We start from the raw sequence: 26,783 nt of genomic DNA, 5'->3' as shown, positions 1-26,783 counted from the left end.
ACAATGTACAAGTGTTCCCTTTTCTCCACATCCTCTCCAACACTTATCTCTTATCTTTTTGATAATAGCACAAATAGAATGCTAGATCTTTGTAAGCATGGCTTGATCCTGTATATTTTCTTTGGGATTTTTCTTTTCCCCCTCAACATTGTGATTCTTCCTTGAGTGTGTAACTGAAGTTCATCGGTTTTCATGGCTATTTGGGATCCCATTGATGAGTATACTACAGTTTACTAAGCCAGCCTACTGTTGATGAGCATCTGAGTTATTTCCAGTTTGGAGTTATCACAAACAGTGTTGCTATGAATCCCCTTTGAAGCGTCTCTGGGTGCACTCATGCTCAACATATAGGGTATACACCTAGTAGTGAATTGCTGGGTCAAAGGGTATGGCTATTTTCAACTTTAGTAATTATTTTCAGTTATTTTCCAAAGAGCTTGTACCAATTCATATTCCCACTATTAGTGTATGAGAGTTCCTGTTGTTTTTTATCCTATCCTCCATAGTGACATGAAAAAATAATAAAATAGATGAGTGGTTAGATGGTAATAGTACAAAAATATGGAAATGAAAAATAAAGGCCTTACCCCCTAGTCCTTTCCCCCAAGGGAAAGAGTTTTTTAAGTATCTTTCCATAAAAATTTGAAGAAATGATTTAAGCAATATATTTAAGTTTTTATAACAATTTGTGGATAATATTTTTAGTCCAAAGAAAGAGTGTGCAAATTAAATCTAATGAATTAAATATCTGCTGCTGTTAAATATGTTGCTGTTTGTAAACCTCGATGCAATCATCCATAAAATATTTGTTGAGCACCTATTATGTGCTAGGACTCTTCTAGGAGCCTGGGATACAGCAATGAACAAAACGGCAAAAAGTTCCACCCTCATGGAACATATGTTCTAGTTGGGGGAGACACAATAAAGGGATCAGTCAAATATGTATTAAGCGGTATTAAGTGCTAAGGAGAAAAATAAACCAGGGGGGATGAGAGGGAGTGCTGAGGAATTGCGATTTTAGGTAGGATGGCCAGGGAAGGCCTATTTAGAAGGTGGTTATTTAGATATTCAGCTAAAGACCTGAGGAAGTGACCGGGTGAGCTTTGGGGGTGCTGAGGAAAGAGTGGTCTGGGAATATTCAAGGACCATCAGAGAGGTCAGATTGGCTGCAGCCAAGTGAGCAAGAGGAGAGCAGTGGATGAGGCTAGGGGTATGGAGGTAGGTGTGGGCAGGTTCTTGAACACCACAGGGAGAAGCGATCACATTCTAGACTTATTGTGAACATAGAGCTGGTAGGATTTGCCAGTGGGTTGGATGAGGGGTATGAGAGACATAGAGGAATCAAGGATGACCTAGGTTGTTAGCTTCAGCAATTGGAAGGAAGGGATTGGAACGTGCTCAGATGGGAAGACTGAGAGAGGAGCAAGTTCTGAGGGAGTGGAGATGCCTCGTCACACAACGGGAGTGACATGTCGCCTAGGCAAGAGGACAGATGAGTCTGGAATTTAGGGAGAGGTCTGGGCCGGAGATACGCGGTGGTCGTTGAAAGGACAATTTAAAGTCACAAGACAGGATGAGACCTCAAGAGTCCAAGCACTGCTCTGGGCTCTCCCAAGTTCTGAGAGGAAGGAGGTGAAGCGGAACCAGCCGAGCAGGCTGAGCAGGGTGGCCAGAAAAGTAGGCATGTGCAGGGTCTTCGAAGGCAAGGAATAAGCGTTTCAAGAAAAGAGGGATCACATCTGCTCAGTGCTCTTGAGAAGTCAAGTAAGATGACTTCTGACAACGGATTATCGGATTTAGCAGTTTAGAAGGAATTAGTGACCTTGATAAATTGAGCAGTAGAGACAACAACCAGAATGGAATGGGTTCAAAAGAGAATGGGAGGGGGGAAGAGGAGAGAGGGTGTATGCATAAACAGCTCTTTTGAGAAGTTTTGCTGAAAAAGGGATAGAAATGGCCCAGTAGCTTGAGAAAGTAGAAAAAAACCTAAAATGGGAAGGTGAGAGACTGCATAAGGTGAGAGCTCAGTGGAAATCCATCAGCACTATAGCAAGAATAACTCATGATGGGGCCCTCCATTGCTATCCTTGAGAACAGGGCACGGTCATAAACAACTGGCAATCATATACAAATGGTAAATCCGGGAGCACCATTTTCTCTCTGCAGAATCCTGAACACAGTAATATCCGGGCTGAGCTGTTATTTTCTCTGGCTCCCTCTGCCACCTCAGGAGCTACCACATGGAGAGTGTTGACAGATGCTGTCTTGGGCCAAAGGGTAGCCAAACCCTTTTCCAAAGGTACAGGTGTTGCTCCAGATCACTTTTTTGCTGCCTTCTGCGAGGGACCAGGCTATTTAATCCTGAACCAATCAGCCTATTCCTCAGTCTAGGAATTTACTCCAGCATGTGGTTGGAGCCAGGCTTTCTGTGTCCCGGATCTATCTCCCAATCAGATTTTGAGCTTTTTGAAGAAGGAAATGTCTCCAACTCGTACAGTGATGTGCTCACCCATACAAATAGGGCTGGGCCTCAGAAATCCTTATTCCATCGCAGTGACTGTCTGGGAAGGGCTGCTGAGAGACAGAATGTTTAAGTATGGAAGGTAAGAACAAAGAGGAAGAAAGGCCCTAACATCACTGTGCTAGGCTCCTTAGGTTCATTACCTCATTTAATCCCCCCAAAAGTCAGGAGGGTGAGTATTATTACCCCTAGTATTACCCCCATTTAACAGACAAGGAAACTGCCTTGCCTTAGGCTCCAAAGCTGGCTATTGCTCCTGGGTCCCATCATAACAAATCCACCCATTTCAGGACCCATATCCGGAAGAGGTGGTGGTTAAATAAGCTTGGTGACCCTTGATGTTTGCATTGATTTAATTCACGCTAGAAAAAAAAATTTTTAGTGTAATAATCTTGAAACCGTAGAGTGATCTGGGCTGCCCTCTCTGTTCCTGGCACTTACAGACATGTGGTGGGCTGCCTCCATGGTCCAGGAACGCAGGAGTGACCAGGATGAGGCACAGTTCCTTCACAGCTATTCAGTTTAGTATAAATGGGTTTTCAAATTTCACTGGAGAGCTTGAGTTCTGTTGGTTTCATTTGATTTTTAAAAATCTGATTACAAAAGCAATTTATGTTCATTATAAAAAATCTGGAAAAAGTCAGATCTCCATTATGACTGGAAAATTCATATGGAGTAAAAAGCTCTCTATAATTCCGGCACATAGAGGTGATCTATGGTGTTTCTTGGGCAGATTTTGTGACCCCGACCTGGCCTGGACTCTGGACTCCAGTGCGGGGCATATCGTATGCAATGGAACAGATCAGCATCCTTAGGGCTCCTCACTGCATCACGTGCACCCCCAGGCAAACGCTCAGCGATCCCAGGAGATCTTGGGAATAACCCCGACGCAGTTTGCAGCGGGCAGTGTAGACAGACCTCCGTTCCTCTCTTCTTTCCAGCTCAACTCGGCAGCTGTGTGCTGCTGCCGCAGAGGCACTTGCTGCGGCCTGACCGCTCGTGGTTCCCCGTTTTGTGCACCCACGTGCCTCCCAGCGAACACGAAACGGCAGCTCCGCCATGAATGAATGCTCGTTTACGGGAAACCGCCTGCAGTTTCCCCTCAGGGCTGATATTAGAAGCGACCCCGACGCGGACTCCTGCAGGCCTTTCCCACTGCCCGCCGGCCGCAGCGCCTCGTGGGCGCGCCGTGAGACCCGCCAACTGCCGGGCGCGGGCGCAGGAACACCGCACACGAACATTCGCCACTTGGGGCGAAGCTGACACACGCGGCCACCCAGCCCGGCGCCGCCCAACCGCCGCCGAACCTTCTGGAAGCGGTGCCCAGCCCCGGCCCCGCCGCGCCGCCAGAGGCAGCGGCGGGGAGAGCCGGCCGCGGCCCAGGGGGCGGGGCGGGGGCGGGCGCGAGGGCGGGGCCTGCGCAGGAGGCCGCGTTCGATTCGCCGCCGGCGCCATGGCCCCGCCTCCGCCCTCCCCCTCCATGGCGCCGCCCAGGCTCATTCATTCCGCGCCCGGCCTGCCAGACACTTGCGCTCTCCTTCAGCCGCCCGCCGCCGCCGCCAGCATGTCTGACCCCGCTGCCGAGACCCCGTCCGCCATCCAGATCTGCCGGTAAGAGGGTCGCGCGGCACGGCCAAGGATGCTGGGTCACCGCCCAGGCCTGCCCCACGCCCCTCCGCGCCCTCCCCCTCCCCCTCCCCGCGCCCGGCCCTGGCCACGGCCGGATGCTCCTCTGGTGTCGCAGAGCCGCGGCCTCTCCGCGCGCCTCCTCGCCGGCCTCCGGCGGATTCTGGGGGCGGCGCAGCGGTCGCGCAGGCCGTTTGCGCAAGGAATCGGCGCCGCGCCCTTCCTCGGGCGGGGGTCGGAGCGCAGCCGTCCCCGCCCCCTGCCCTGCTCAGCTCCGCCCTGCCCGGCGCCCGAGCACGCCGGAATCCCAGCCCAGGTTCCGCTGAGCCCCCTAATTAGAGGTCGTTATTCGGCGGTGGTGCAAAGTCCACCGGATCCCTCGAGATGTGGGGCGCAGGTAACCAGCTCGCTGGGCGGCGGCCGGAGCCCGGCAAGCCCATTCATAGGTGCCCGAGTGGGCGGGGGCTGCAGATGTCCAGTCCCTTCGCTGCACTGCTTCGGTTTCTGTGGGGAGCTGGGTGTTAACAGGAGGAACAGAAAATACCTTTCCCCTCTAACAGTTTACTGCTAAGAAGAGGGATTGGTCCATTGAGCCTGGAAGCATCTTAAACAATGGGGGCAAAGGGTTGTTCTTCACAGTGAAGAACCCCTGCCTTCCTCCACAGGCACTGGGGTAGATAGAGGCCCCCAGAGGAAGCGGGAGATGTGAGCTGGCTCATTTCCCACAGGAGAGGGAAGGGCAGCCTCAAGGTTACTCTCCATTACCTTGGGCAGAACCGGAAGCAGGCATGCTGGTATTTGAACATGAGCTAAGTAAAGAAAAGAAGTCTGGGAAGGCCGCACAGGCGCTGGGGCCTGCAACAGGGCCTGTCCTGCGTGATGCACCAAGAAGAGTGAGAGCTGCTTCTTGTTTGGGGACAAGTTCCACAAATTTGGTGGTCGGGCATCACATTGACCTTGGGTCCAAGCCAGGTTAGTTTCCTGTGGATGTTGACATTTCTGGACAAAGGCTGGGCATTCAGGAAGTGCTGGATCAAGGGGGTTCCCTGACCTCACCCCCGTTTCTGACCTAGTCAAAGTCCTTTCCTGACCTCAAGGTCAGTTTTGACTTTTCTTGGGAGAAGAAATCTTTGGGGGAGCCTTACTCCATTTGCTTTGTTATTGGCTGTGTGGCTGTCTGGGCCCCACCCACTTCAAGATCCTGGGGCAAAAATAATAGAAGGAATTGATATTTGGAGACACATGGGCCTTGAGTCAGGTCTTTGGTTCAGGCTCTGCCTCCTCTTGGCTGGGTGACCTTGGGGTTCATCATTTGCAAAGGGCTTGTACATCTCTCGTCTCATTTGGTTTGCCCAACTTCCTTGGAAGGGAGGACTACAGGGATTTCCACCACTCGTGCTGGTGGAGGAGGAAATTGAGGTTCTGGGAGACCCATTGCCTCTGTAAGGTCATCCAGCTGAAAGCACAGGGGGCATCCCCCGCCAGGTCTTCTGTCTCCAGGCCCGTGTTCTTTCCACTGCACTCTCTCCTAAAAAGAACATACTGATTTCAGTCTACTGGAGGAAGGCTGGGCTTTTTCTTTTTTTTTTTTTTTTGTGAGGAAGATCAGCCCTGAGCTAACATCCATGCTAATCCTCCTCTTTTTTTGCTGAGGAAGACCGGCTCTGAGCTAACATCTATTGCCAATCCTCCTCCTTTCCCTCCCCAAAGCCCCAGCAGATAGCTGCACGTCACAGTTGCACATCCTTCCAGTTGCTGTATGTGGGATGCGGCCTCAGCATGGCCGGAAAAGCGGTGCGTCGGTGCGCGCCCAGGATCCAAACCCGGGCCGCCAGTAGTGGAGGGCGCGCACTCAACTGCTAAGCCACGGGGTCGGCCCAGGCTGGGCTTTTATTTGTTTCATAAGGATGATGAATAGCCAATTTATACGTATTATCTTTTATAAAACCAGCCTCTAACATTTAGTAGATTTTTGGATAGCTTTAGACATGTCCATGTGTGTACAAGCCTGTGTGTGTGCATTTTGTTACTCACCCTGCTTCCCAGGCTGCCTCTTGCATATTCACAATTGCGCCATGTCTCTGAGTGGCCACTTTGGTCGTGGGGTGCTTGGGCAGGATACCTAGCTGAGGTTAGCCTCAGGTGCCCAGCACAACTGCCAAGGTGGGGGGGATGCGGTGATGAGGGCCGTGGTCACAAGGGCTTGGCCCAGAGAAACCCCAGGACACTGGAGAGTGGACACACCAGGGTGGGGAGCCCTTTAAGGACATCTGAGCCCACACCCTGTGTTGAAAGAGGAGCTTCCTGGCCTAGGACAGCCAAGCCCGTGAATTTAACAAATTTCACTGGACGACTCCAAGGACCAAAGCGCCATGAGGGAGGGACACCAACCTGGAAAATTAGGTCCCTGCTTTAGAGGGTTCACAGTCCAGCAGGGAGTGGGTGCCCAAACCCGCGTCATCCTAGACAATAAAGAGTGGTCACGTGCTCTTGGCTGGGAAGGAGATATTGAAGGGATAGGGGCTCTAAAGGTTGTGGAGGGCAGTGGTTAGAGCCGACTCTGCAGTCCAAGGCCTGGGTGTGAATTTGGCTGCTGCCCGTGTTAGCTGGGTAACCTTTCTGTGCCCCCATTTTCTTATGGGTTGTTCTGAGTGTTAAAGAAAAGAAAGCACATCTAGTGCCTGGCAGAATGGCTGGCACTGTAAGTAAAGGAAGCCCTTTTTGTCTGAAAAGTGGAACACAGGCTCAAGAGGCCGATGGCCTGGGTTCAAATCCCAGCTCTGCCTCTTGCAGGTGTGTGGCTTCCGGCATGGTCCTTCACCTCGCTGGGCCTCAGTTCTCTGATCTGTGAGTTGGGGATAATAATAGTGCCTGTTTCAGGGTTGCTGAGAGGATGAAAACCTTTGACAGTGCTGGACACTTATAAACGGGAGCTCTCAAAGGGAACCGTTTACCCCAGAGAGCCTGAACTTTGGACAACCCAGGCCAGTCGGGGGCGCTGTCCTTTCCTTTTGAAACAGCCCTACAGATGCAGGCTCTGTGACAGCATTTAAAGCCTCAGAAGAGCATTTGTCCTTTGGTTTATTTTGAGTAATGTTAATTAATGCTTTGTAGCAAATTACTTTTTTTCTTGTTAGACTCGGAGTTCTAGAATGTCAGACCCGGAAGAACCCTTAGAGGCCCCCAGAGGTTAAAGACTCGGCCAAGATCGGCCTTGGACCTTGACTGGACGAGAGAGCTGAAGACGACTGGTGGATTATTCCCTGCCAGTTGTCTCCGTTGTTGGGGTTTTTCTACTGCTCACCCAAGCTTAGGTTCATATTCTGTTGTGAGGCTTAATCATGGTATCAGTGTGGGCCCCTAGGAGAAGCTCCCTGACTGTTTGTCGAAATAAAGTTGAAGGACATGTCATGTAATAGGTTGTCGGGGAGTATGATGTGGAGCAGCGCTGTTCACTAGAACTTTCCACAGTGATGGAAATGCTGCATGTCTGCGCTGTCCAATATGGTAGCCACTAGCTACAAGTGGCCATTGAGTGCTTGAAATGTGGCCAGACGCGGAGGAACTGAAATTTTTTTTTTTTAATAATTTTATTTATTTATTTATTTTTTCCCCCAAAGCCCCAGTAGATAGTTGTATGTCATAGCTGCACATCTTTCTAGTTACTGTATGTGGGACACGGCCTCAGCATGGCCGGAGAAGCGGTGCGTCGGTGCGCGCCCGGGATCCGAACCCAGGTCGCCAGCAGCGGAGCGCGAGCACCTAACCGCTAAGCCACGGGGCCGGCCCTGGAACTGAATTTTTAATTGCATTCATTTTAATTTTTTTTAAATGTAGATGTAGATAGCCTCCTGGACTAGGAGCTACCTTATGGGACAGTGCAGTATGTAGAGGAATTTAACAAACTGGTATTCATGGTAGGCCTCTGGGGGAAAGATTTCCTAAGGGAAGCTCAGAAGCTCTCTGGGGACTGCAGTCAGCTCCTAAAGAGCTGAGCTAGTGGAGGTGGACCTTGGCGTGGACGTGTCCAGGGCAGATAACCTTGGAATCCTTTGTTTGTAGGTAGGTGTGTGAGGTCTACAAGGTTTTCTTTAGCTTGCCGTGCTTTTAGATGCAAATCTGTTAGGAAGTGTCTGGAGGTCAGGGATTGCTTTGCTCACTGCTGTACCATGAGTGCCTAGGAAGTGCCTGGCATCTAGTAGATACGCCAACAAATATTAGTGGAGTGGGCCTGAATTTTAGTATGTTATGGGGTTGGAATTTTTTTCCCTTGGAGCTCTGTCTTTGGGTTTACGGTGTAATTAATGAAAACATAGAATCTGACTTATAGAAGCCACACTCAGAGCTAGTGTTCTGGAATGTTCCATAAAACAACACACAGCTGGCTCCCTTCCTGCTGGGATGTGGGGGCCCTGGGTGAAGACATAGTCTTTGCAACCGAGAGAGCCTGTGGTTGGGAAGGCTGTGCTCACCTACTGTCCAACCTCCCCTCTAAGTGGGCCAGGCAGTCTGGCATCGCCCTCGACTTGGCACCACAACGGACCAGCTCCCCACTTTCCGTCAGGCCAGAAATTGCTTTCTCCTGTGGGGCGGGGCTTCTCTAGGTGAGGCCTGGATGGGGTGACTGCACTGTGTGCCTCCGGGTCCACTTTCTTCCACTCTCAGAGGTGTCCTGGGGAGGGAGATAAATTATATGGTCACCCTACCCATAGACTACCTATGTCTGAATAACTGAGGAAGCTTGTTACAACTGCAGATTTTCTACATGCAAATTATACTTCAGTAAAAAATAAACAAAATGCAGATTTTAAACCGTTTATGAGATACTTGGGAAAACTTGAATAGTCACTGGAATTTCTAGTTTTTTTTAAGGTGAGATAATTGTATTGTAGTTATGTTTTTTAAAAATCAACTTTAGTGAGGTATAATGAACATACAATAAAATGTGCCTATTTTATTTTAAAAAATTATTGACATCATATTGGTTTATAACATTGTGTAATTTCAGGTGTACATCATTATATATCCAGTTTCTGTGTAGACTGCATCGTGCTCACCACCAATAGTCTAATTTTTATCTGTCACCATACATATGTGCCCCTTTACCCCTTTTACCCACCCCCCAACCTCCTACCCCTCTGGTAATCACTAATCTATTCTTTTTATCCATGTGGTTGTTTATCTCCCATATATGAGTGAAATCGTATGGTGTTTGTCTTTCTCTGTCTGGCTTATTTCACGTAACATAATACCCTCCAGGTCCATCCATGTTGTTGCAAATGGGACAATTTTGTCTTTTTTATGGCTGAATAGTATTCCATTGTATATATATACAATATCTTGTATTACCACATCTTCTTTGTCCATTCATCAGTTGATGGGCACTTGGGTTGCTTCCACATCTTGGCTATTGTGAATAATGCTGCAGTGAACATAGGGGTGCATAGATCTCTTTGTATTGTTGATTTCATGTTCTTTGGATAAATACCCAGTAGTGGGATAGCTGGATCGTATGGTATTTCTATTTTTAATTTTTTGAGAAATCTCCATACTGTTTTCCATAGTGGCTGCACCAGTTTGCACTCCCACTGGTAGTGTATGAGGGTTCCCTTTTCTCCACATCCTCTCCAACATTTGTTATTTTTTTGTCTTGTTAGTTATAGCTCTTCTGATGGGTGTAAGGTGATATCTCATTGTAGTTTTTTTTTTTTTTTGAGGAAGATCAGCCCTGAGCTAACATCTGATGCCAACCCTCCTTTTTTTTTTCTGAGGAAGACTGGCCCTGAGCTAACATCCGTGCCCATCTTCCTCTACTTTATATGGGACACCGCCACAGCATGGCTCGCCAAGCGGTGCATCGGTGCGCGCCTGGGATCCGAACCGGCAACCCCGGGCCACCAGAGCAGAGTGCACGCACTTAACCGCTTGCGCCACCGGGCCGGCCCCTCATTGTGGTTTTGATTTGCATTTCCCTAATGATTAGTGATGTTGAACATCTTTTCATGTGCCTGTTGGCCATCTGTATATCTTCTTTGGAAAAATGTCTGTTCATATCCTCTGCCCATTTTTTGATTGGGTTGTTTGTTTTTTTGTTGTTGAGTTGTGTGGGTTCTTTATATATTTTGGAAATTAACCCCTTGTCGGATATATGATTTGCAAATATTTTCTCCCAGTTGGTGCGTTGTCTTTTCATTTTGTTCATGGTTTCCTTTGCCTTGCAGAAGCTTTTTAGTCTAATGAAGTCCCATTTGTTTATTTTTTCTTTTGTTTCCCTTGCCTGAGTAGACATGATATTTGAAAAGATACTGCTAAGACTGATGTCAAAGAGTGTACTGCCTGTATTTTCTTCTAGGAGTTTTATGATTTCAAGTCTTGAATTCAAGTCTTTAATCCATTTTGAGTTAATTTTTGTGTGTGGTGTAAGATAATGGTCTACTTTCATTCTTTTGCACATGGCTGTCCAATTTTCCCAACACCATTTATTGAAGACACTTTCCTTTCTCCATTGTATGTTCTTGGCTCCTTTGTCAAAGCTTAGATGTTCGTAGATGTGTGGTTTTATTTCTGGGCTTTCAGTTCTCTCCCATTCATCTGTGTGTCTGTTTTTGTGCCAGTATCATGCTGTTTTGATTACTAGAGCTTTGTAGTATATTTTGAAGTCAGGGATTGTGATGCCTCCAGCTTTGTTCTTTTTTTCTCAGGATTGCTTTGGCAATTTGTGGTCTTTTATTGTTCCATATAAATTTTAGGATCCTTTGTTCTATTTCCGTGAAGAACGTCATTGAGATTCTGATTGGAATTGCATTGAATCTGTAGGTTGCTTTAGGTATTATGGACATTTTAACTATGTTTATTCTTCCAATCCATGAGCCTGGAATATCTCCATTTCTTTATGTCTTCTTCGATTTCTTTCAATAGTGTCTTATAGTATTCAGTGTATAAGTCTTTCATCTCCATGGTCAAGTTTATTCCTAGATATTTTATTCTTTTTGTCGCCGTTGTAAATGGGATTGTATTCTTGACTTCTCTTTCTGCTAGTTCATTATTAGAGTATAGAAATGCAACTGATTTTTGTAAGTTCATTTTGTACCCTGCAACTTCGCTGTAGTTGTTGATTACTTCTAATAGTTTTCTGGTGGATTTTTTAGGGTTTTCTATGTATAGAATCATGTCGTCCACAAACAGGAAAGAGTTTTACTTCTTCCTTTCTTATTTGGATACCTTTTTTTTTTTGTGAGGAGATCAGTGCTGTGCTAACATCTTCCAATCCTCCTCTTTTTTTGCTGAGGAAGACTGGCCCTGGGCTAACATCCGTTCCCATCTTTCTTCACTTTATATGGGATGCTGCCACAGCATGGCTTGCCAAGCAGTGCGTCGGTGCATGCCCAGGATCCGAACCGGCAAACCCCAGGCTGCTGCAGCGGAGTGTGCGCACCTAACCGCTTGCGCCACCGGCCTGGCCCCTGGATACCTTTTATTTCTTTTTCTTGCATACTTGCTGTGGCCAAAACCTCCAGTATTATGTTGAATGGGAGTGGTGCGAGTGGGCACCCTTGTTTTGTTCCTATTCTCAGAGGGATGGCTTTCAGTTTTTCACTGTTAAGTATGATGTTGGCTGTAGGTTGCCATATATGGCCTTTATTATGTTGAGATACTTTCCTTCTATACCCATTTTATTGAGAGTTTTTATCGTAAATGGATGTTGGATCTTGTCAAGTGCTTTCTCTACATCTATTGAGATGATCATGTGATTTTTATTCCTCATTCTGTTAATGGTGTTTCACATTGATTGATTTGCGGATATCGAACCATGCCTACATCCCTGGTATAAATCCCACTTGATTGTGGTGTATGATCCTTTTAATGTATTGCTGTATTCGATTTGCCAATATTTTGTTGAGGATTTTTGCATGTATGTTCATCAGCAATATTGGCCTGTAATTTTCCTTCTTTGTGTTGTAGTTGTCTGGTTTTGGTATCAGGGTGATATTGGCCTCATAGAATGACTTAAAAAGTGTTCCGTCTTCTTCAGTTTTTTGGAATAATTTGAGAAGGATAGATATTAAGGATAGATATTATTTGAATGTTTGGTAGAATTTTCCAGAGAAGCCATCTGGTCCTGAGCTTTGTTTTTTGGGAGTTTTTAATTACTGTTTCCATCTCTTTACTTGTGATTGGTCTATTAAGATTCTCTATTTCTTCTTGATTCAGTTTTGGAAGGTTGTATGAGTCTAAGAATTTATCAGTTTCTTCTAGGTTATCCAATTTGTTGGCATATGGTTTTTCATAGTACTCTCTTATAATCCTTTGTATTTCTGTGGTGTCCATTATACTTTCTCCTCTTTCATTTTTAATTTTATTTATTTGAGGCTTCTCTCTTTTTTTCTTAGTAAGTCTGGCTAAGGATTTGTCAGTTTTGTTTATCTTCTCAAAGAACCAGCTCTTAGTTTCATTGATCCTTTCTATTGTTTTTTAGTCTCTATTTCATTTATTTCTGCTCTAATTTTTATTATTTCCCTCCTTTTGCTGACTTTGGGCTTTGTTCTTCTTTTTCTAGTTCTGTTAGGTGTAGTTTAAGATTACTCATTTGAGGGCCAGCCTGTGCCCTAGTGGTTAAGTTCTGTGTGCTCTGCTTTGGTGGCCAGGGGTTGGTTCCCAGACACAGACATACACCACTCGTTGGTGGCCATGCTGTGGTGGTGACTCATGTGCAAAATAGAGGAATATTGGCACAGATGTTAGCTCAGGACGAATCTTCCTCGAGCAAAAAGAGGAAGATTGGCAATGGGTGTTAGCTCAGGGTGAATCTTCCTCAGAAAAAAAAAAAAGATTACTTTTTGAGATTTTTCTTGTTTGTTGAGGTGGGCCTGTAGAATTGCTATAAATATCCCTCTTCACACTGCTTTTGCTGCATTCCATAAGAGTTGGTATGTTGTGTTTTCATTTTCATTTGTCTCCAGGTATTTTTTGATTTCTCCTTTGATTTCTTCATTTATCCTGTGGTTGTTCAGTAACATGTTGTTTAGTCTCCACATATTTGTGATTTTCCTAGCTTTTTTCTTATAGTTGATTTCTAGTTTCATAGCATTGTGGTCAGAAAAGATGCTTGATCTGATTTCAATCTTCTTAAATTTATTGAGCCTTGCCTTGTTTCCCAACATATGATCTATCTTTGAGAATGTTCCATGTGCACTTAAGAAGAATGTATATTCTGCTGTTTTTGGATGGAATGTTTTATATATATCTATTAAGTTCATCTGGTCTAGTATTTCATTTAAGGCCACTGTTTCCTTGTTCACTTTCTGTCTGGATGATCTATCTATTGATGTAAGTGGAGTGTTGAGGTCCCCTACTATTATTGTGTTGCTGTCAATTTCTCCCTTTAGGTCTGTTAATAGTTGGTTTATATAATTTGGTGCTCCTGTGTTAGGTGCATATATATTCATTAAGTGTTATGTCCTCTTGGTGGAATGTCCCTTTTATCATTATATACTGCCCCTCTTTGTCTCTCATGGTCTTTTTTATCTTGAAGTCTGCTTTGTCTGATGTAAGTATGGCAACACCTTCTTTCTTTTGCTTGCCATTTGCTTGGAGTATCGTCTTCCATCCCTTCACTCTGAGCCTTTGTTTGTCTTTAGAGCTGAGATGTGTTTCCTGGAGGCAGCATATTTTTGGGTCTTGTTTTTAATCTATCCAGCCACTCTGTGTCTTTTGATTGGAGAATTCAATCCATTTATATTTAGAGTGATTATTGATATATGAGGGCTTAATACTGCCATTTTATCTCATGTTTTCTGGTTGTTCTATATTTCCATTGTTTCTCTTTCCTTGTATTTCTGACTGCCATTTAAGTTTGGTGGTTTTCTCTTTATTTATGATTTGTGGCTCTGCTCTGATTTTTTGTTTAGTGGTTACCATGAGGTTTGTATAAAAGATCTCATAGATGAGATAGTCCATTTTATGATAGCCTCTTTTCTCCATTATCCTAAGCAGGTTCCATCCCTTTCCTCTTCCGCTTCTCAGTTATTGTTGTCACAAATTGTTCTTTTTTGTGTTGTGAGTTTGTGACTAAATTGAAGTTATAGTTATTTTTGATGCTTTCCTTCCCTTTATCTTTTGTGTTATAATTAAGTGTTTACTAACTTATTCTGATATAGACCTGAAATTTTCTGACAATGTTTATCTCCTTGCTAAAGGTTTTGTAAACCTTTGCTTTTAAGTTTCAGATGGAGGACTCCTTTCAATGTTTCTTGTAAGGCAGGCCTAGTGGAGATGAACTCCCTCAGCTTTTGTTTATCTGGGAAAGCTTTTATTTCTCCATCATATCTGAAGGATAGTCTCACTGGATAGAGTATTCTTGGCTGAAAGTTTTTGTCTTTCAGTATTTTGAATATATCAGTCCATTCTCTCCTAGCCTGTAAGTTTTCTGCTGAGAAATCCGCTTAAAGCCTGATAGGGGTTCCTTTGTAGGTTATTTTCTTCTACCTTGCTGCCCTTAATATTTTTTCTTTGTCATTGACTTTTGCCAGTTTTAATATTATATGCCTTGGAGAAGGTCTTTTTTCAGTGATGTAATTAGGAGTTGTGTTGGCTTCATGTATTTTTAAGTCCAGTTCCCCAGATTTGGGAAGTTCTCAGCTATTATTTTTTTGAACAAGCTCTCTGCTCTTTTCTCCCTCTCTTCTCCCTCTGGATACCTATAATCCTTATGTTGCTTTTCCTAATGGAGTCAGATATTTCTTGAAGAATTTTTTCATTTTTTAAAAATCTTAGTTCTGTCTCCTCCTCCACCTGAAGCATTTCTATATTTCTGTCTTCTAAATCACTAATTCTGTTCTCCATGTCAGCTCTATTTTTTATGGTTTCTAGGTCATTTTTTTTATCTCATTGTGTTCTTTGTTTTTTTAGTGTGTGTGTGAGGAAGATCAGCCCTGAGCTAACATCCATGCCAATCCTCCTCTTTTTTTTTTTTTTGCTGAGAAAGACTGGCCCTAAGCTAACATCTATTGCCAATCCTCCTCCTTTTTTTCCCCCTTTTTCTCCCCAAAGCCCTAGTAGATAGTTGTATGTCATAGTTGCACATCCTTCTAGTTGCTGTATGTGAGACGGCACCTCAGCATGGCTGGACAAGCAGTGTGTCGGTGCACTCCTGGGACCCGAACCCGGGCCACCAATAGTGGAGCGTGTGCACTTAACAGCTAAGCCCTGGGGCTGGCCCTCATTGTGTTCTTCATGTCCAGAATTTCTGTTTTTTTTTTTTTTTTTAGACCTTCAATCTCTTTGGTGAAGAATTCTTTCTGCTCATTAATTTTATTCCTGAGGTCATTGAACTGTCTTTCTGAGTTTTCTTGTAACTTGTTGAGTTTCTTTATGACAACAATTTTGAATTCTCTGTCATTTAGATTGTAAATTTCTGTGACTTCGGGATCGGTTTCTGGAGACTTGTCATTTTCCTTCTGCTCTGAAGTGTTACTGTAGTTCTTCATGGTGTTTAATGAATTGATCCTTTGCTGGTGCATTTGTGGTAGTATCAGGTTGCAGATTCTGCCTGCCACTGCTGGGAGTGGGCAGGAGCTGTGTTTTCTGATCTCACCCCATCTGCTGGAAGTTGTGCCGGTAGGGTTGCTTTGCATTTGCTTGCTGGCCGCAGCCGCTTGGCGGGTCATGCACGCATGCACAGGCAGTGGTCTGTGCTCCTCTGATGGGTTGCTCTTGTGCGGGCAGGACTGCTGCACTCGGCAGGGGACCAGCTGAGCTGCTGCACTAGGCAGGAGGGGAGGGGCACTTTCTTTCGAGCGTGGGCCAGCTCTACCATGGCGGGCAGTTCAGCTGAGCTGCTGCACTTGGTGGGCAGCGTTCCTTTGCGGAGGCTGAGCTGCCGCCACTCAGTGGGGAGTGCTCCCACAGGCGGGGCCTGCTGTGGCACGGTGGGCGCTCCTGCAGGCTGAGCCACCACTCCGAAAGTGTTCGCACACAGGCTGGGCTGCCCCTGCCTCTTCTTACAGTCGCATCAACTGCTGAGTGAGGACCTGCGACCTGGATCGCTGCCGCTGGGGAGGGAGAGGGGTCCACTCACCTAGTTCCACTGCTTCCCAGGGGTCCAGTCCACCCACTTTCAGAAGAATGGCTGCGTGGATCTCTCAGGCATCCTATTGTGCTGTGTAGGGAATCCTCTCTTGGTTTAGTTGTAACTTAGAGGGTAGAGACAAAGGGAACAGCTCACTCCATCATGATGCTGATGTCACTCCAGAAAAACGAAATATGCCTATTTTAAACGTACAGTTCACTGAGTTTTGACAATGTGTACACCTGTGTAATGACTGCCAAAATTGTGGCATAGAACATCCCATCACCCCAAAAAGTTTTCTCCTGCCCCTTTTGCAGTCAGTTTCCTCCCAACACAGGCCCCTGGCAAACAGGTCTGTTTTCTAACACTATAGTTTTGCCTTTTCTAGAATTTTATATAGATGGAATCATAGCTTTAGCACAATGCTTGTGAGTTTCACTCTTGTGTGTTATTAGTACTTCCTTCCTCTCTCTTGCCTGGTGTATGCCATTATAGGCACAGTTTATCTCTTCACCAGTCGATGAACATTTGGATTCTTTCCAGGTTTTGGTGGTTACGGATACAGTTCACAAGTGCAGATTTCAAAACATTTAGAACACAATAAGGGAACTTGAACGCTCACTTCATATTTAATTATATTAAGGAATTCGTATTATATTTTAGGTAGGATAATTGTTTTGTGGCTCTGTTTTTAAAAGGAGTCTTTATCTTTTAGAGGGCGTGCCGAGATATTTACGGATGCCAAGCTGTGATGTGTGAGATTTGTTTCAAACTCGTCTGGAGTTGGGGAGTGGGTGGGAGCAGAGAGGAACCAGAGTCGATCACTTGGAGCTGTTTGATGGGGACTTGGGGATTCATTTCCTTCTTCTCTCTGCTCTTGTAAACTTTTGATGTTTTCCACAATAAAGAATACAAAGTAAAACAGGCTCCTGAGTCCCCACTCCAGACCTGCTGTCCCTGCATCTTGGGGGGTGGGGGCATAGAAATCTGTATCTTCCTCAGCTCTCCATGGAGCTTGCGAGCCACTGTCTGAAGTAGGGACGGGAACCTTCTGCCATGGGCATGTGTCTTTTTTCCTCAGCCACCCTACTATCCAGGACCTATGTGTTAGTTGGCAGCCTCCAAGCTCTCCTGACACCTGCTGTGCAGAGGCCCGTCCAGCCCAGGTGGAGCTGCCCCTACCTGGTGTTTGTGTCAGTCTTAGCCTATCAGTAACCAGTGTTGCGGTTGAACTGGCTCTTGTAGTTCTTACTGTGATTGCAAGATGCCCTTCAGCAATAACCATCAGGAAACTTTGAAAAAACAAAACTTTATTACTTACAGGACCTGGAAATTACACAGTATACCTGGGGCCACACAGTGATGTCGTGGGGAGGGAGAGAGAGAGTGTGCACGTGTGTGTGTGTGTGTGTGTGTGTGTGTGTGTGTGTGTGTGTGGTCCTGGGGTGTTGCTTTTATTGGGGTCGAGGGTAGGGGCCTAGAGTTTCATGGGCTCACTATTGGTGAATTTAAAACATAAGAGCAGAAATTTAAAGAGCGGGAAGAGAAAAAACAAGTGGCTCAAATGGTCAGTTATTGAAATCAACCGAGATCTCTAAAAGGAAGGCGCCTCAGTGGAGGGAGGTGCTTGGCTTATCATCTAGGCTTGTGGCTGGCGATGTGTTTATTTGAGATCACCATCTTTGAAGTGGATGCCTGGAATCAAAGCTTAAGTCACGTATTAGCGTTACAAAAAAGAAAACAAACAGGGTTTATGCTGTACTGGTCTGGCCTGATGTGTTGCAGAGGTTTATTGGTCTCGGAGGTGAGAATCTTGGCCAGTGTTGCTTATAGCCCCACCCGTTTTTTCCTCCTGGGCAGATAGGCTATGGCCCTGTTCTTGCCTTCCTCTTTCATTTGCTTATGAGAGAGCCAGGCTCTCTGACTTCAGGCCGAGTCTTGAATTCTTTGCATCACTGGGCTTACAGAGAAGCATTCTTTGAGAGCTGTCAGCTTGACCGTGGATTGATAGGAGGAGGGGTGGTCCCAGGAGGAGGCTATTGGAAAAAGAGACTTGCTGCGTTCCTGTAGGGAGGGCTCTGAGGAGACGGAGACGGGGCTGCTGAGTCTGGTGTTGGTACCTGGGTAAACAGTCTGGCCCATCACTCACCGCAGGATGAAGCTACTTCCCTGGGCTGTCTGCCTCCATGGGCTCATCAGGTTGGCAGCTGCTTGGAAGGATCTGGTGCCCAGGAGCTCCAAGGGGCCCAGGGAGAGATACCGGGCTTCCATCTGGGCTGTTGGAACCAAGTCTGATCTGCTGTCTGGACTCTGTGTCACTGCAAGGTAGGATGACAGGGACACATCTGTGGCCACAGCACTGCTGTCTCTACCCTGGCAGACTGGGCAGCCTGCCCCAAGGCCTTGGCCCACATGATTCAGGATTTATTGGAAATTGTTTGGAGTGGCAGTGGGTGCTGGGTGTTGGGTGAACTGCATGTTTTGTCAGATTGAGCATGCCCACTTATACGTTTGTCCTCATTGGAGACCTGGCATGTTTTTTTGCCGGGGACCAGTTGAACCCTACCCAGCTTTGGTGGAGGAGGCGGGCTTCTGGGATTGGCAGGCCTTGGGCTCTGGGAAGCTGACATCTTTGAGGGCTTGAGGCAGGTGTGGTAATCAAAGCACCTGTGCGCCAGCAGCTGTGCTGGCGCATTGCTCCCTGTGCACACACTGCCTAGGGGTCTGGGATGTGGGTGTGTGCTCTCCCCTGGGGCGGGGAGTTGAGCAGTGATTTTGGAGCAGCAGGCTTGTGGGGGGCCAGGGGAGCTGTCCTCACTGATCTGCTAATTCTCAGCAATGCAGTGTTGTGCTACTTACAGTGGCTTTTGTGTGTTTTATTCTCAACTTTGTTGAATGGGCATATATAGCCCTCCTCTTGTACCAACTTTATTGAGATATAATTCACATCTCATATGTTGCATCCATTGAAGTGTACAATTCAGTGATTTTTAGTATATTCAGAGTCGTACAATCATCACCACTATCAATTTTAGAACATTTTCATGACCCCATAAAGAACCCCCCTATGCCCTTTAGCCCTTTCTCGCCATTCTCCCCCCACCCCCCCAACCACTAATGTATTTTCTTTCTCTATAGATTTGGCCTATTCTAGACATTTCAAATAAATGGAATCATGTGATGTGGCCTTTTGTGACTGACTTCTTTCACTTAGCATAATGTTTTGTAGGGAAGGAAGACAGTTCCTCTACCCTGTGGGTCCTTCTGGCTGGTCTAAGAATTAAATTGACATGAGACAGAATGATAGGAGAAAACGACACAAAGTTTAATAACTTGTGTACATGGAAGAAACCCAGGAAAACTGAGTAATTTGCCAGAATGGCGGAAGTCACCACCTTAAATACCATCTTCAGCTAAAGACAAAGGAGGATGTTGGGGTTAGTGGTTTGGGACTTCAAAGGGGAGGAGGGCAATTTATGTGGAGATGGAAATGCAAATGTTTGTTAAATGAGTGTTTGCGGGGGGCCCTCTCTAGGCAATGTGCCTGAGAGACACATTTTACATTACACTACAGTTATTTTATGGTATTAGCTCCTTCCTGGAACAGGCATTGTATCTTAAATTCTTTTAGGCAGTTAGGGGGAAGGTCAAAGTTTCTTTCAGAGTCTTTTGTTCTTAAAAATAATCAAGGCAAAGAGACAAATTTTGGGGTGGCCAATTCTGATCCCCCACAGTTTTCAAGTTTATCCATGCTGTAGCATGTCTCAGTGCTTCCTTCATAATATTCTACTGTATGGATGTACCACATTTTGTTTATCCCTTCATCAGCTGATGGGCATTTCCATGTTTCCTCCTTTTGGCTATTATGCATAATGTTACCATAAACATCCCTGTACAAGTTTTTGTGTGGACATATGTTTTTATTTCTCTTGGGTATATACCTAGTGTGGCATAATAAGAAATATGTATCTGGTCTTTGTCTCCTGGCATACAGCTCCTACAACCCTTGGAATCCTGGAGTGATGAGTGTCTTCTGTATGCTAATGAGATGACTGGTGGCTGGGGGCTCCTAGACAGCTTCAAGACAGGGGCTGGGTGCCAGAAAGACCAAGGCATTATTAGGGGGTTGGAACTTTCAGCCCCACCCTCAACTTGAGGGTGGAGGGAGAGGAGCTGGAGGTTGAGTTAACCACCAATGACTTAATCAGTCATGCCTCCTGCCTCCGTAATGGAACCTCCATAAAAATCCTGAACAGTAGAGTTCAGAGAGCTTTGGGTTACTGAACACGTGGAGGTGCTGGGAGGGCTGTGTGCCTGGAGAGAGTATGGAAGCTCTGCACACCCTGACCCCCACCCCATACCTTGCCCTGTGCATCTCTTCCATTTGGCTGTTCCTGAGCTGTATCCTTTATAATAAACAAATAAATTTAAGTGAAGTGTTTTGCTGAGTCCTGTGAGCTGCTCCAGCAAATTATCCAACCTGAGGAGGGGGTCATGGGAACCCCCAATTTATAGCTGGTTTGTTAGAAGTATGGGCAGCTCAGGACTTGTAACTGGCCTCCAAAGTGGGGGCAGTCTTTTGGTACTGAGCCCTGAAATATGGGGTCTGCACTAACTCTGGGCTGTTAGTGGCAGAACTGCAATGAATTGTAGGACATTCAGCTGGTGGTGGAGAGCTAGAGAATTTGTTGGTGTGAGGAAAAAACCCACATGTTTGGTGTCAGAGGTGGTGTGTGTAAAAACAGCTTACTCGGGGGCCGGCCCCGTGGCTTAGCGGTTAAGTGCGTGCGCTCCGATGCTGGCGGCCCGGGTTCGGATCCAGGGCGCTCACCGACGCACCGCTTCTCTGGCCATGCTGAGGCCGCGTCCCACATACAGCAACTAGAAGGATGTGCAGCTATGACATACAACTATCTACTGGGGTTTTGGGGGGGAAAATAAATAAATAAATAAAATCTAAAAAAAAAAAAAAAAACAGCTTACTCGGGAATGGAATTGCTGGGTCATATGGTTACTCTGTGTTTAACCTTTTGAAGAATTGCCAGAATGTTTTCCGAAGTGGCTGCACTATTATATATTCCCACGAGCGGTGTAAGAGGATTCTACATCCTTGCCAACGCTTGTTATTTTCTGTCTTTTTGATTATAGCCATCCTGGTGGGTGTGAAATGGGATCTCATTGTGGTTTTGATTTGAATTTCCCTGATGAGTGATGATGTTGAAGACCTTTTTGTGTGCTTATTGGCCATTTGTACATCTTTGGAGAATTGTCTATTCAGGTCCTTTGCCTATTTTTCTTTTTTTTTTTTTTAATAATTTTATTTATTTATTTTTCCCCCAAAGCCCCAGTAGACAGTTGTATGTCATAGCTGCACATCCTTCTAGTTGCTGTATGTGGGACGCGGCCTCAGCATGGCTGGAGAAGCGGTGTGTCAGTGCGCGCCCGGGATCCGAACCCGGGCCGCCAGTAGCAGAGCGCGCGCACTTAACCGCTAAGCCACGGGGCCGGCCCCTTTGCCTATTTTTCAATTGGCTTATTTATTTGACTTGTAAGAGTTCCTTCTATATTCTAGATAAGTCCCTTGTCAGGTATATGATTTGCAAAGATTTTTCTCCCATTCAGTGGGCTGTCTTTTTACTTTTGATGTTATCTCTTGTAGCACAAAAGTTTTTTTAATTTTGATGTAGTCTGATTTTTGTATATATATATAAAATATATATATATGTTTTGGTTGTTTTTGCTTTTGTTGTCATATCTAAGAAATCACTGCCAAATTCAATGTCACAGAGCTTTACCCCTATGTTTTCTTTGAAGCGTTTTACAGTTTCAGCTCTTACATATATGGTGTGAGGTAGGGGTCTAACTTCATTCTTTTGATGTGGACACACCCTCTTTATAGACTGAGAGACAGGTTCCGAGAGGCTGAGTTACTTGTCAGGGTCACAGGATGGTCAGTGGAGGGCTAAAAGTACACACTTCCTGACCTTCACCCACACTGCTTCTTTGTGAGGGTCGTTGATCTCTGGCCCTGAAGACGGAAACAAAAAGTCCATGACTGACAGTAAAAGTCGTGCCCTACAGGACAAGGAGCACTCCTTACCTGCGTGGTTTCCTTATAGAGTTGTCCACGCCTCTTCAGGTCTGTGTATGATGTCTGCATCTCTCTGTTTCCTATTCCCGCTCCCTGAATACCAACCCCCACCCTCTTCTGGCCTTTCTGCCCCACCCTCCACCCCCACCCCAGTGTTGTTCTGTGACCAGCCTGTCCCATGGCAGGTAGCAGGCTCTTGCTGTCCAAGCCTCCTGTGGGGTGGGTCCCCACTGGAGACCCTCCCAGGGCCATGCCACACAGCCCAAACCCCCCGTGCCCTGAATCTCACCCCTTCAGGCCTCAAGGCCCAGAGGCCCAGGCTTGCAGCAGGCCACGGGCCAGCAGGGGTGACTCTGGCCATCTAGGGTTTGTTTAAAACCTCCAGAGTTGGGAGGTTGCATGTAGCAGTCATGCCCTGGAGCTTGCCCCAGAGCCCTGCAAGCACATTTGATTGGGCATCAGAAATGTTAGGCAAATCAGAATTGTAATCTAGACTGGGAGGTAGCTCTCAGACTGGGAGCTGAAGTAGAAGAAGAAAGAATTGCTTTTGCAAAACTAATTTTCCCACCCTCTTGAGGTGTTGTGGGGCAGAGCATCCCAGCAGCTGTCAGGGGAGCAGCCCTGTGCCCTAGAGGCAGCACCCACGTTCCGAGACTTCGCCTTGGCTCCCATCTGCAGCCTGGACCCTTCACGCTCACTTGGTTAGCTCTGAGTCCTGGGGGGCAAAGGAATTACCTCCGTTTTACAGATGGGGAAACTGAGGGCAGGAGTGACTTGCGCAAGGTCAGCACAGTGGGCGCTAGAACCCAGGTCTGACGAGTTCTCTGTGCCTCATGGCGTGCCTTGACCAGGGGCAGATGCTGCTAAAGGGAGGGGTGGGCGATGGAGACAGCTCCCACCCACCAGCTGCCCCCAAAATGGCCTGTTGCTTACCTTTGGTTTATGAATGAGTGGGATTAAGGTGGGATGTATCTCCTAAACTCGGCATAAGGCCAAGAGATTCTCTGAGCCTTAGGTGCCCAGAAGAAAGTGAGTGGCTCTGGCTGGACACCTGCCCGTACGCCCACCCCTGGGGCTGGGGAAAACCCTACAGTACCTGCCCCTGTAGAACTTGTCTCGTGGGTCCCGGGAGGGCGCCTGGTGTGTGTGCTTTGCTGTCACCCAAGGAATGGGGGCTGGAAAACACAGAGAGGGGTGTGTCTCTCCCTCCACCCTGCCCTGGCCTGTCCTGGCACACTGCTGTCACCGGCAGGGGGCATGCTGGAGGCAGATGCTGCCTCTTTCTCCACCTGTTGAAAATCTCCAGGCCTTGAATTCCAGCCTCTTGAGCCAGCTAAATATTCCGTTACCTTTTGGGCACTTAGCAGGTGGAAACTTTAGCCTTGTAACTGATCAGGATGAGCAAATTCCTTTCAACCACACTCGAGTTTATGTTAATGAGGAGACTTTTGGAAAGCACCTAAGGATGGGGGCTGGTGGCCAGGGGAACCAACCATGTGAGGGATGGTTGGAACTTTCAGTTCTAGCCCTGACCTCTCAGGCTGGAGGTTGAATTGATGGCCAATGGCCCATGATTTAATCAGTCTTGCCTATGTAATGCAGCCTCCATAAAAACCCAAAAGGATGGGGTTCAGAGAGCTTCCGGGTTGGTAAACACGTGGAGATACGGGGAGAGTGGCGAGCCTGGAGAGGGCATGGAAGCGCCCCATCCCCACACCTTGCCCTATGTATCTCTTCATCTGGCTGTTGATTCATGTCTTTTAATATCCTTTGTAATAAATCAGTAATCTGGCAAGTAAATGGGTTTCCTGAGTTCTGTGAGCTGCTCTGGCAAATTAATTGAACCCGAAGAGGAGGTCATTAGAAGCTTTATCTGTAGCTGGCTGGTCAGAAGCACAGGTGACAACTGGGACTTGTGATTGGTGTCTGAAGTCGGGGACAGTCTTGTAGGACTGAGCCCTTAACCTGTGGGATCTGATGCTATCTTGGGGTAGGCAGAGTCAGAACTGAGTTGAGGGACCGGCCCGGTGGCACAAGCGGTTAAGTGCGCGCGCTCCACTGTGGTGGCCCAGGGTTTGCCAGTTCGGATCCCAGGTGTGCACCGACGCACCGCTTGTCAAGTCATGCTGTGGTGGCGTCCCATATAAAGTGGAGGAAGATGGGCACGGATGTTAGCCCAGGGCCAGTCTTCCTCAGCAAAAAGAGAAGGATTGGCAGATGTTAGCTCAGGGCCAATCTTCCTCAAAAAAAAAGAAAGAAAGAAAGAAAGAAAGAAAGAAAGAATTGAGTTGAATTGTAGGACACCCAGCGGCTGTCGGAGAATTGCTTGGTGATAGGGACACCCCCCCGCCATCATTGTAATTGGTGACCAGAACTTTAGGCTTGTATTTAGAACTCACAGCTTTAACAGCTAAATTGCTTTTTGGTGCCCTTTGTTGTCTCAGGAAACTAGATCCTGTTTGATACTCTGTGCTTCCTTTCATGACAGCTGGCCCCACCCTATCATGTGCCTCATAAAAGCCAGGTTCTTAGAGGTGGACACTCACAGGTGAGCCTGAAGTGGCCTAATTGACCCATGTTATATGAAAGAGATTAGTAATGTTCTTATTTCAGCTATACCAAATGATAATTTTTTGACTTGATTTTACTTTTTTGTGTATGTGTGTGAGGAAGATTCGCCCTGGGCTAACATCTGTGCCCATCTTCCTCTACTTTATATGTGGGACACCTGCCACAGCATGGCTTGATAAGCCGTGCGAAGGTCCACGCCCAGGATCCGAACCAGCGAACCCCGGGCTGCCCGAAGCAGAGTGTGCAAATTTAACCACTATGCCACCGGGCCAGCCCCGACTTGATTTTGCTTTTAATTGCTCCCACGTACCTACTGAGTTTTTACATTTATTTTTATGTAATTAATAGAATATAGAATAGAATTAATTAAATAGTTTTGTAGAATTGCCAAACTGTCTTCCTAAGTGGCTGCACCATTCTGCATTCCCACCAGCAATGAGTGAGTTTCTGCTGCTCCATATCCTCGCCAGCGTTTGGTCTTGTCAGTGTTCTGGATTTTGACCATTCTGATAGGTGTGCAGTGGTATCTCATTGTTGTTCTAGTTTGCAATTCCCTGATGACACATGATGTGGAGCATCTTCTCATATGCTTATTTGCCATCTGTCTGTCTTCTTTCATGAGGTGTCTGTTCAGATCTTTTTCTCATTTTCATATTGAGTTGTTATTGTCGAGTTTTAGCAGTTCTTTGTATATTTTGGATACAAGTTCTTTATCAGTTATGTGTTTTGTAAATATTTTCTCCCAGTCTGTGGTTTCTCTCTTTATTCTCTTAACAGTGTCTCACTTGGTTCCTTCAACTGGCCTGGCCCAGGAGTTCACTATGCTAGGCCTTTTCCCAGGTCTGGGGAGCCTGGGAGTCAATGTTAAGTTGTGACGGCTTCGAGGAACTCTCAGCTCTGCGTTCACCCTCCATGTTACAGGGGAAGAAGCAGACCCTAGAGGCGCAGTGGCTGACTTAGGGGCACGTGGCAGAGCCATGACTGCAAGATGACTGGGCCATCTTGCCCCAGACATTTCCACACAGCCTCTTAGGGGGTCACCTGCCGACGTGGTCTGCAGGCGATGTACGGCAGGATGGGCTGCTGGACTGACACCCAGGATGTCGTGTGGGGCCAGGGTTCTAGAGGCTGACAGGTTGCTCCGCTCTCTCTGCGGCCTCTTCGCTGTTGAGTCCGGCTTCTCTCCACAGGCTGCCAGGCCCCGTGTCTTCAGGGGACGTCTTCCTTAACATTCAGGGAAGCCTGGGAGCCTCTTCCACAGTGAGACTTGGCATGGCCGTATTCACCATTGGCCCTATACTCTTGTTTACTCTAGAGAAGTACTCAGGACTTGCTCATCTGCCCAGTGGGGGCTTCACTGCCATTCCTGTGGGCATGAGAGAGGGCTTTGATTGGTGCCAAGGTGGCGCCTGGTGGCACTGGGCAGGTAGGGCTCCTATTACCTGGAACTCCAGGGCAGTCTGGCCGCCTCCTTCCTGCCTCTTTTTTTTTTTTTTCATTTTTATTGAGGTCATATTGCTTTATAACATGGTGTAAATTTCAGTTGTACATTATTATACTTCAGCTTCTGTGTAGACTGCATTGTATTCACCACCAATAGTCTAGTTTTTATCTGTCACCATAATGTGCCCCTTTACCTCTTTTGCCCTCCCCCATCCCCCTTCCCCTCTAGTAACCACCAATCTGTTCTCTGTATCTCTGTGTTTATCTTCTACATATAAGTGAAATCATATGGTATTTATCTTTCTCTGTCTGACTTATTTCACTTAGCATAATACCCTTAAAGTCCATCCATGTTGTCGCAAATGGCATGATTTTGTTATTTTTATGGCTAAGTAGTAGTCTGTTGTATTTATATATACCACATCTTCTTTATCCATTCATCCATTGATGGGCACTTGGGTTGC

At 46.5% G+C, this 26,783-nt stretch overlaps 1 protein-coding gene across 2 annotated transcripts in view; it reads left to right on the top strand.

The window, feature by feature from the left end:
- The first annotated feature begins 3,974 nt into the window (after positions 1-3,974).
- Positions 3,975-26,783, top strand: part of ACOT7 (acyl-CoA thioesterase 7) — a 119,251-nt gene continuing 96,442 nt past the window's right edge. The window contains exons 1-2 of one of the 2 annotated variants that reach the window (XM_058552768.1): positions 4,044-4,132; positions 18,369-18,539. In XM_058552768.1, coding sequence (XP_058408751.1) covers positions 4,086-4,132; positions 18,369-18,539 — 218 coding nt within the window. In that variant the 5' untranslated portion in view covers positions 4,044-4,085. Of the gene's footprint in view, positions 4,133-18,368; positions 18,540-26,783 lie in introns of both variants that reach the window. The other variant, XM_058552769.1, reaches the window with a different exon arrangement.

Source organism: Diceros bicornis, chromosome 13 (genome assembly GCF_020826845.1).
Source record: "Diceros bicornis minor isolate mBicDic1 chromosome 13, mDicBic1.mat.cur, whole genome shotgun sequence".
Lineage (NCBI taxonomy): Eukaryota > Metazoa > Chordata > Mammalia > Perissodactyla > Rhinocerotidae > Diceros > Diceros bicornis.
Note: the sequence above shows the minus strand (reverse complement) of the source record. Positions and strands in the feature narration are given on the sequence as shown.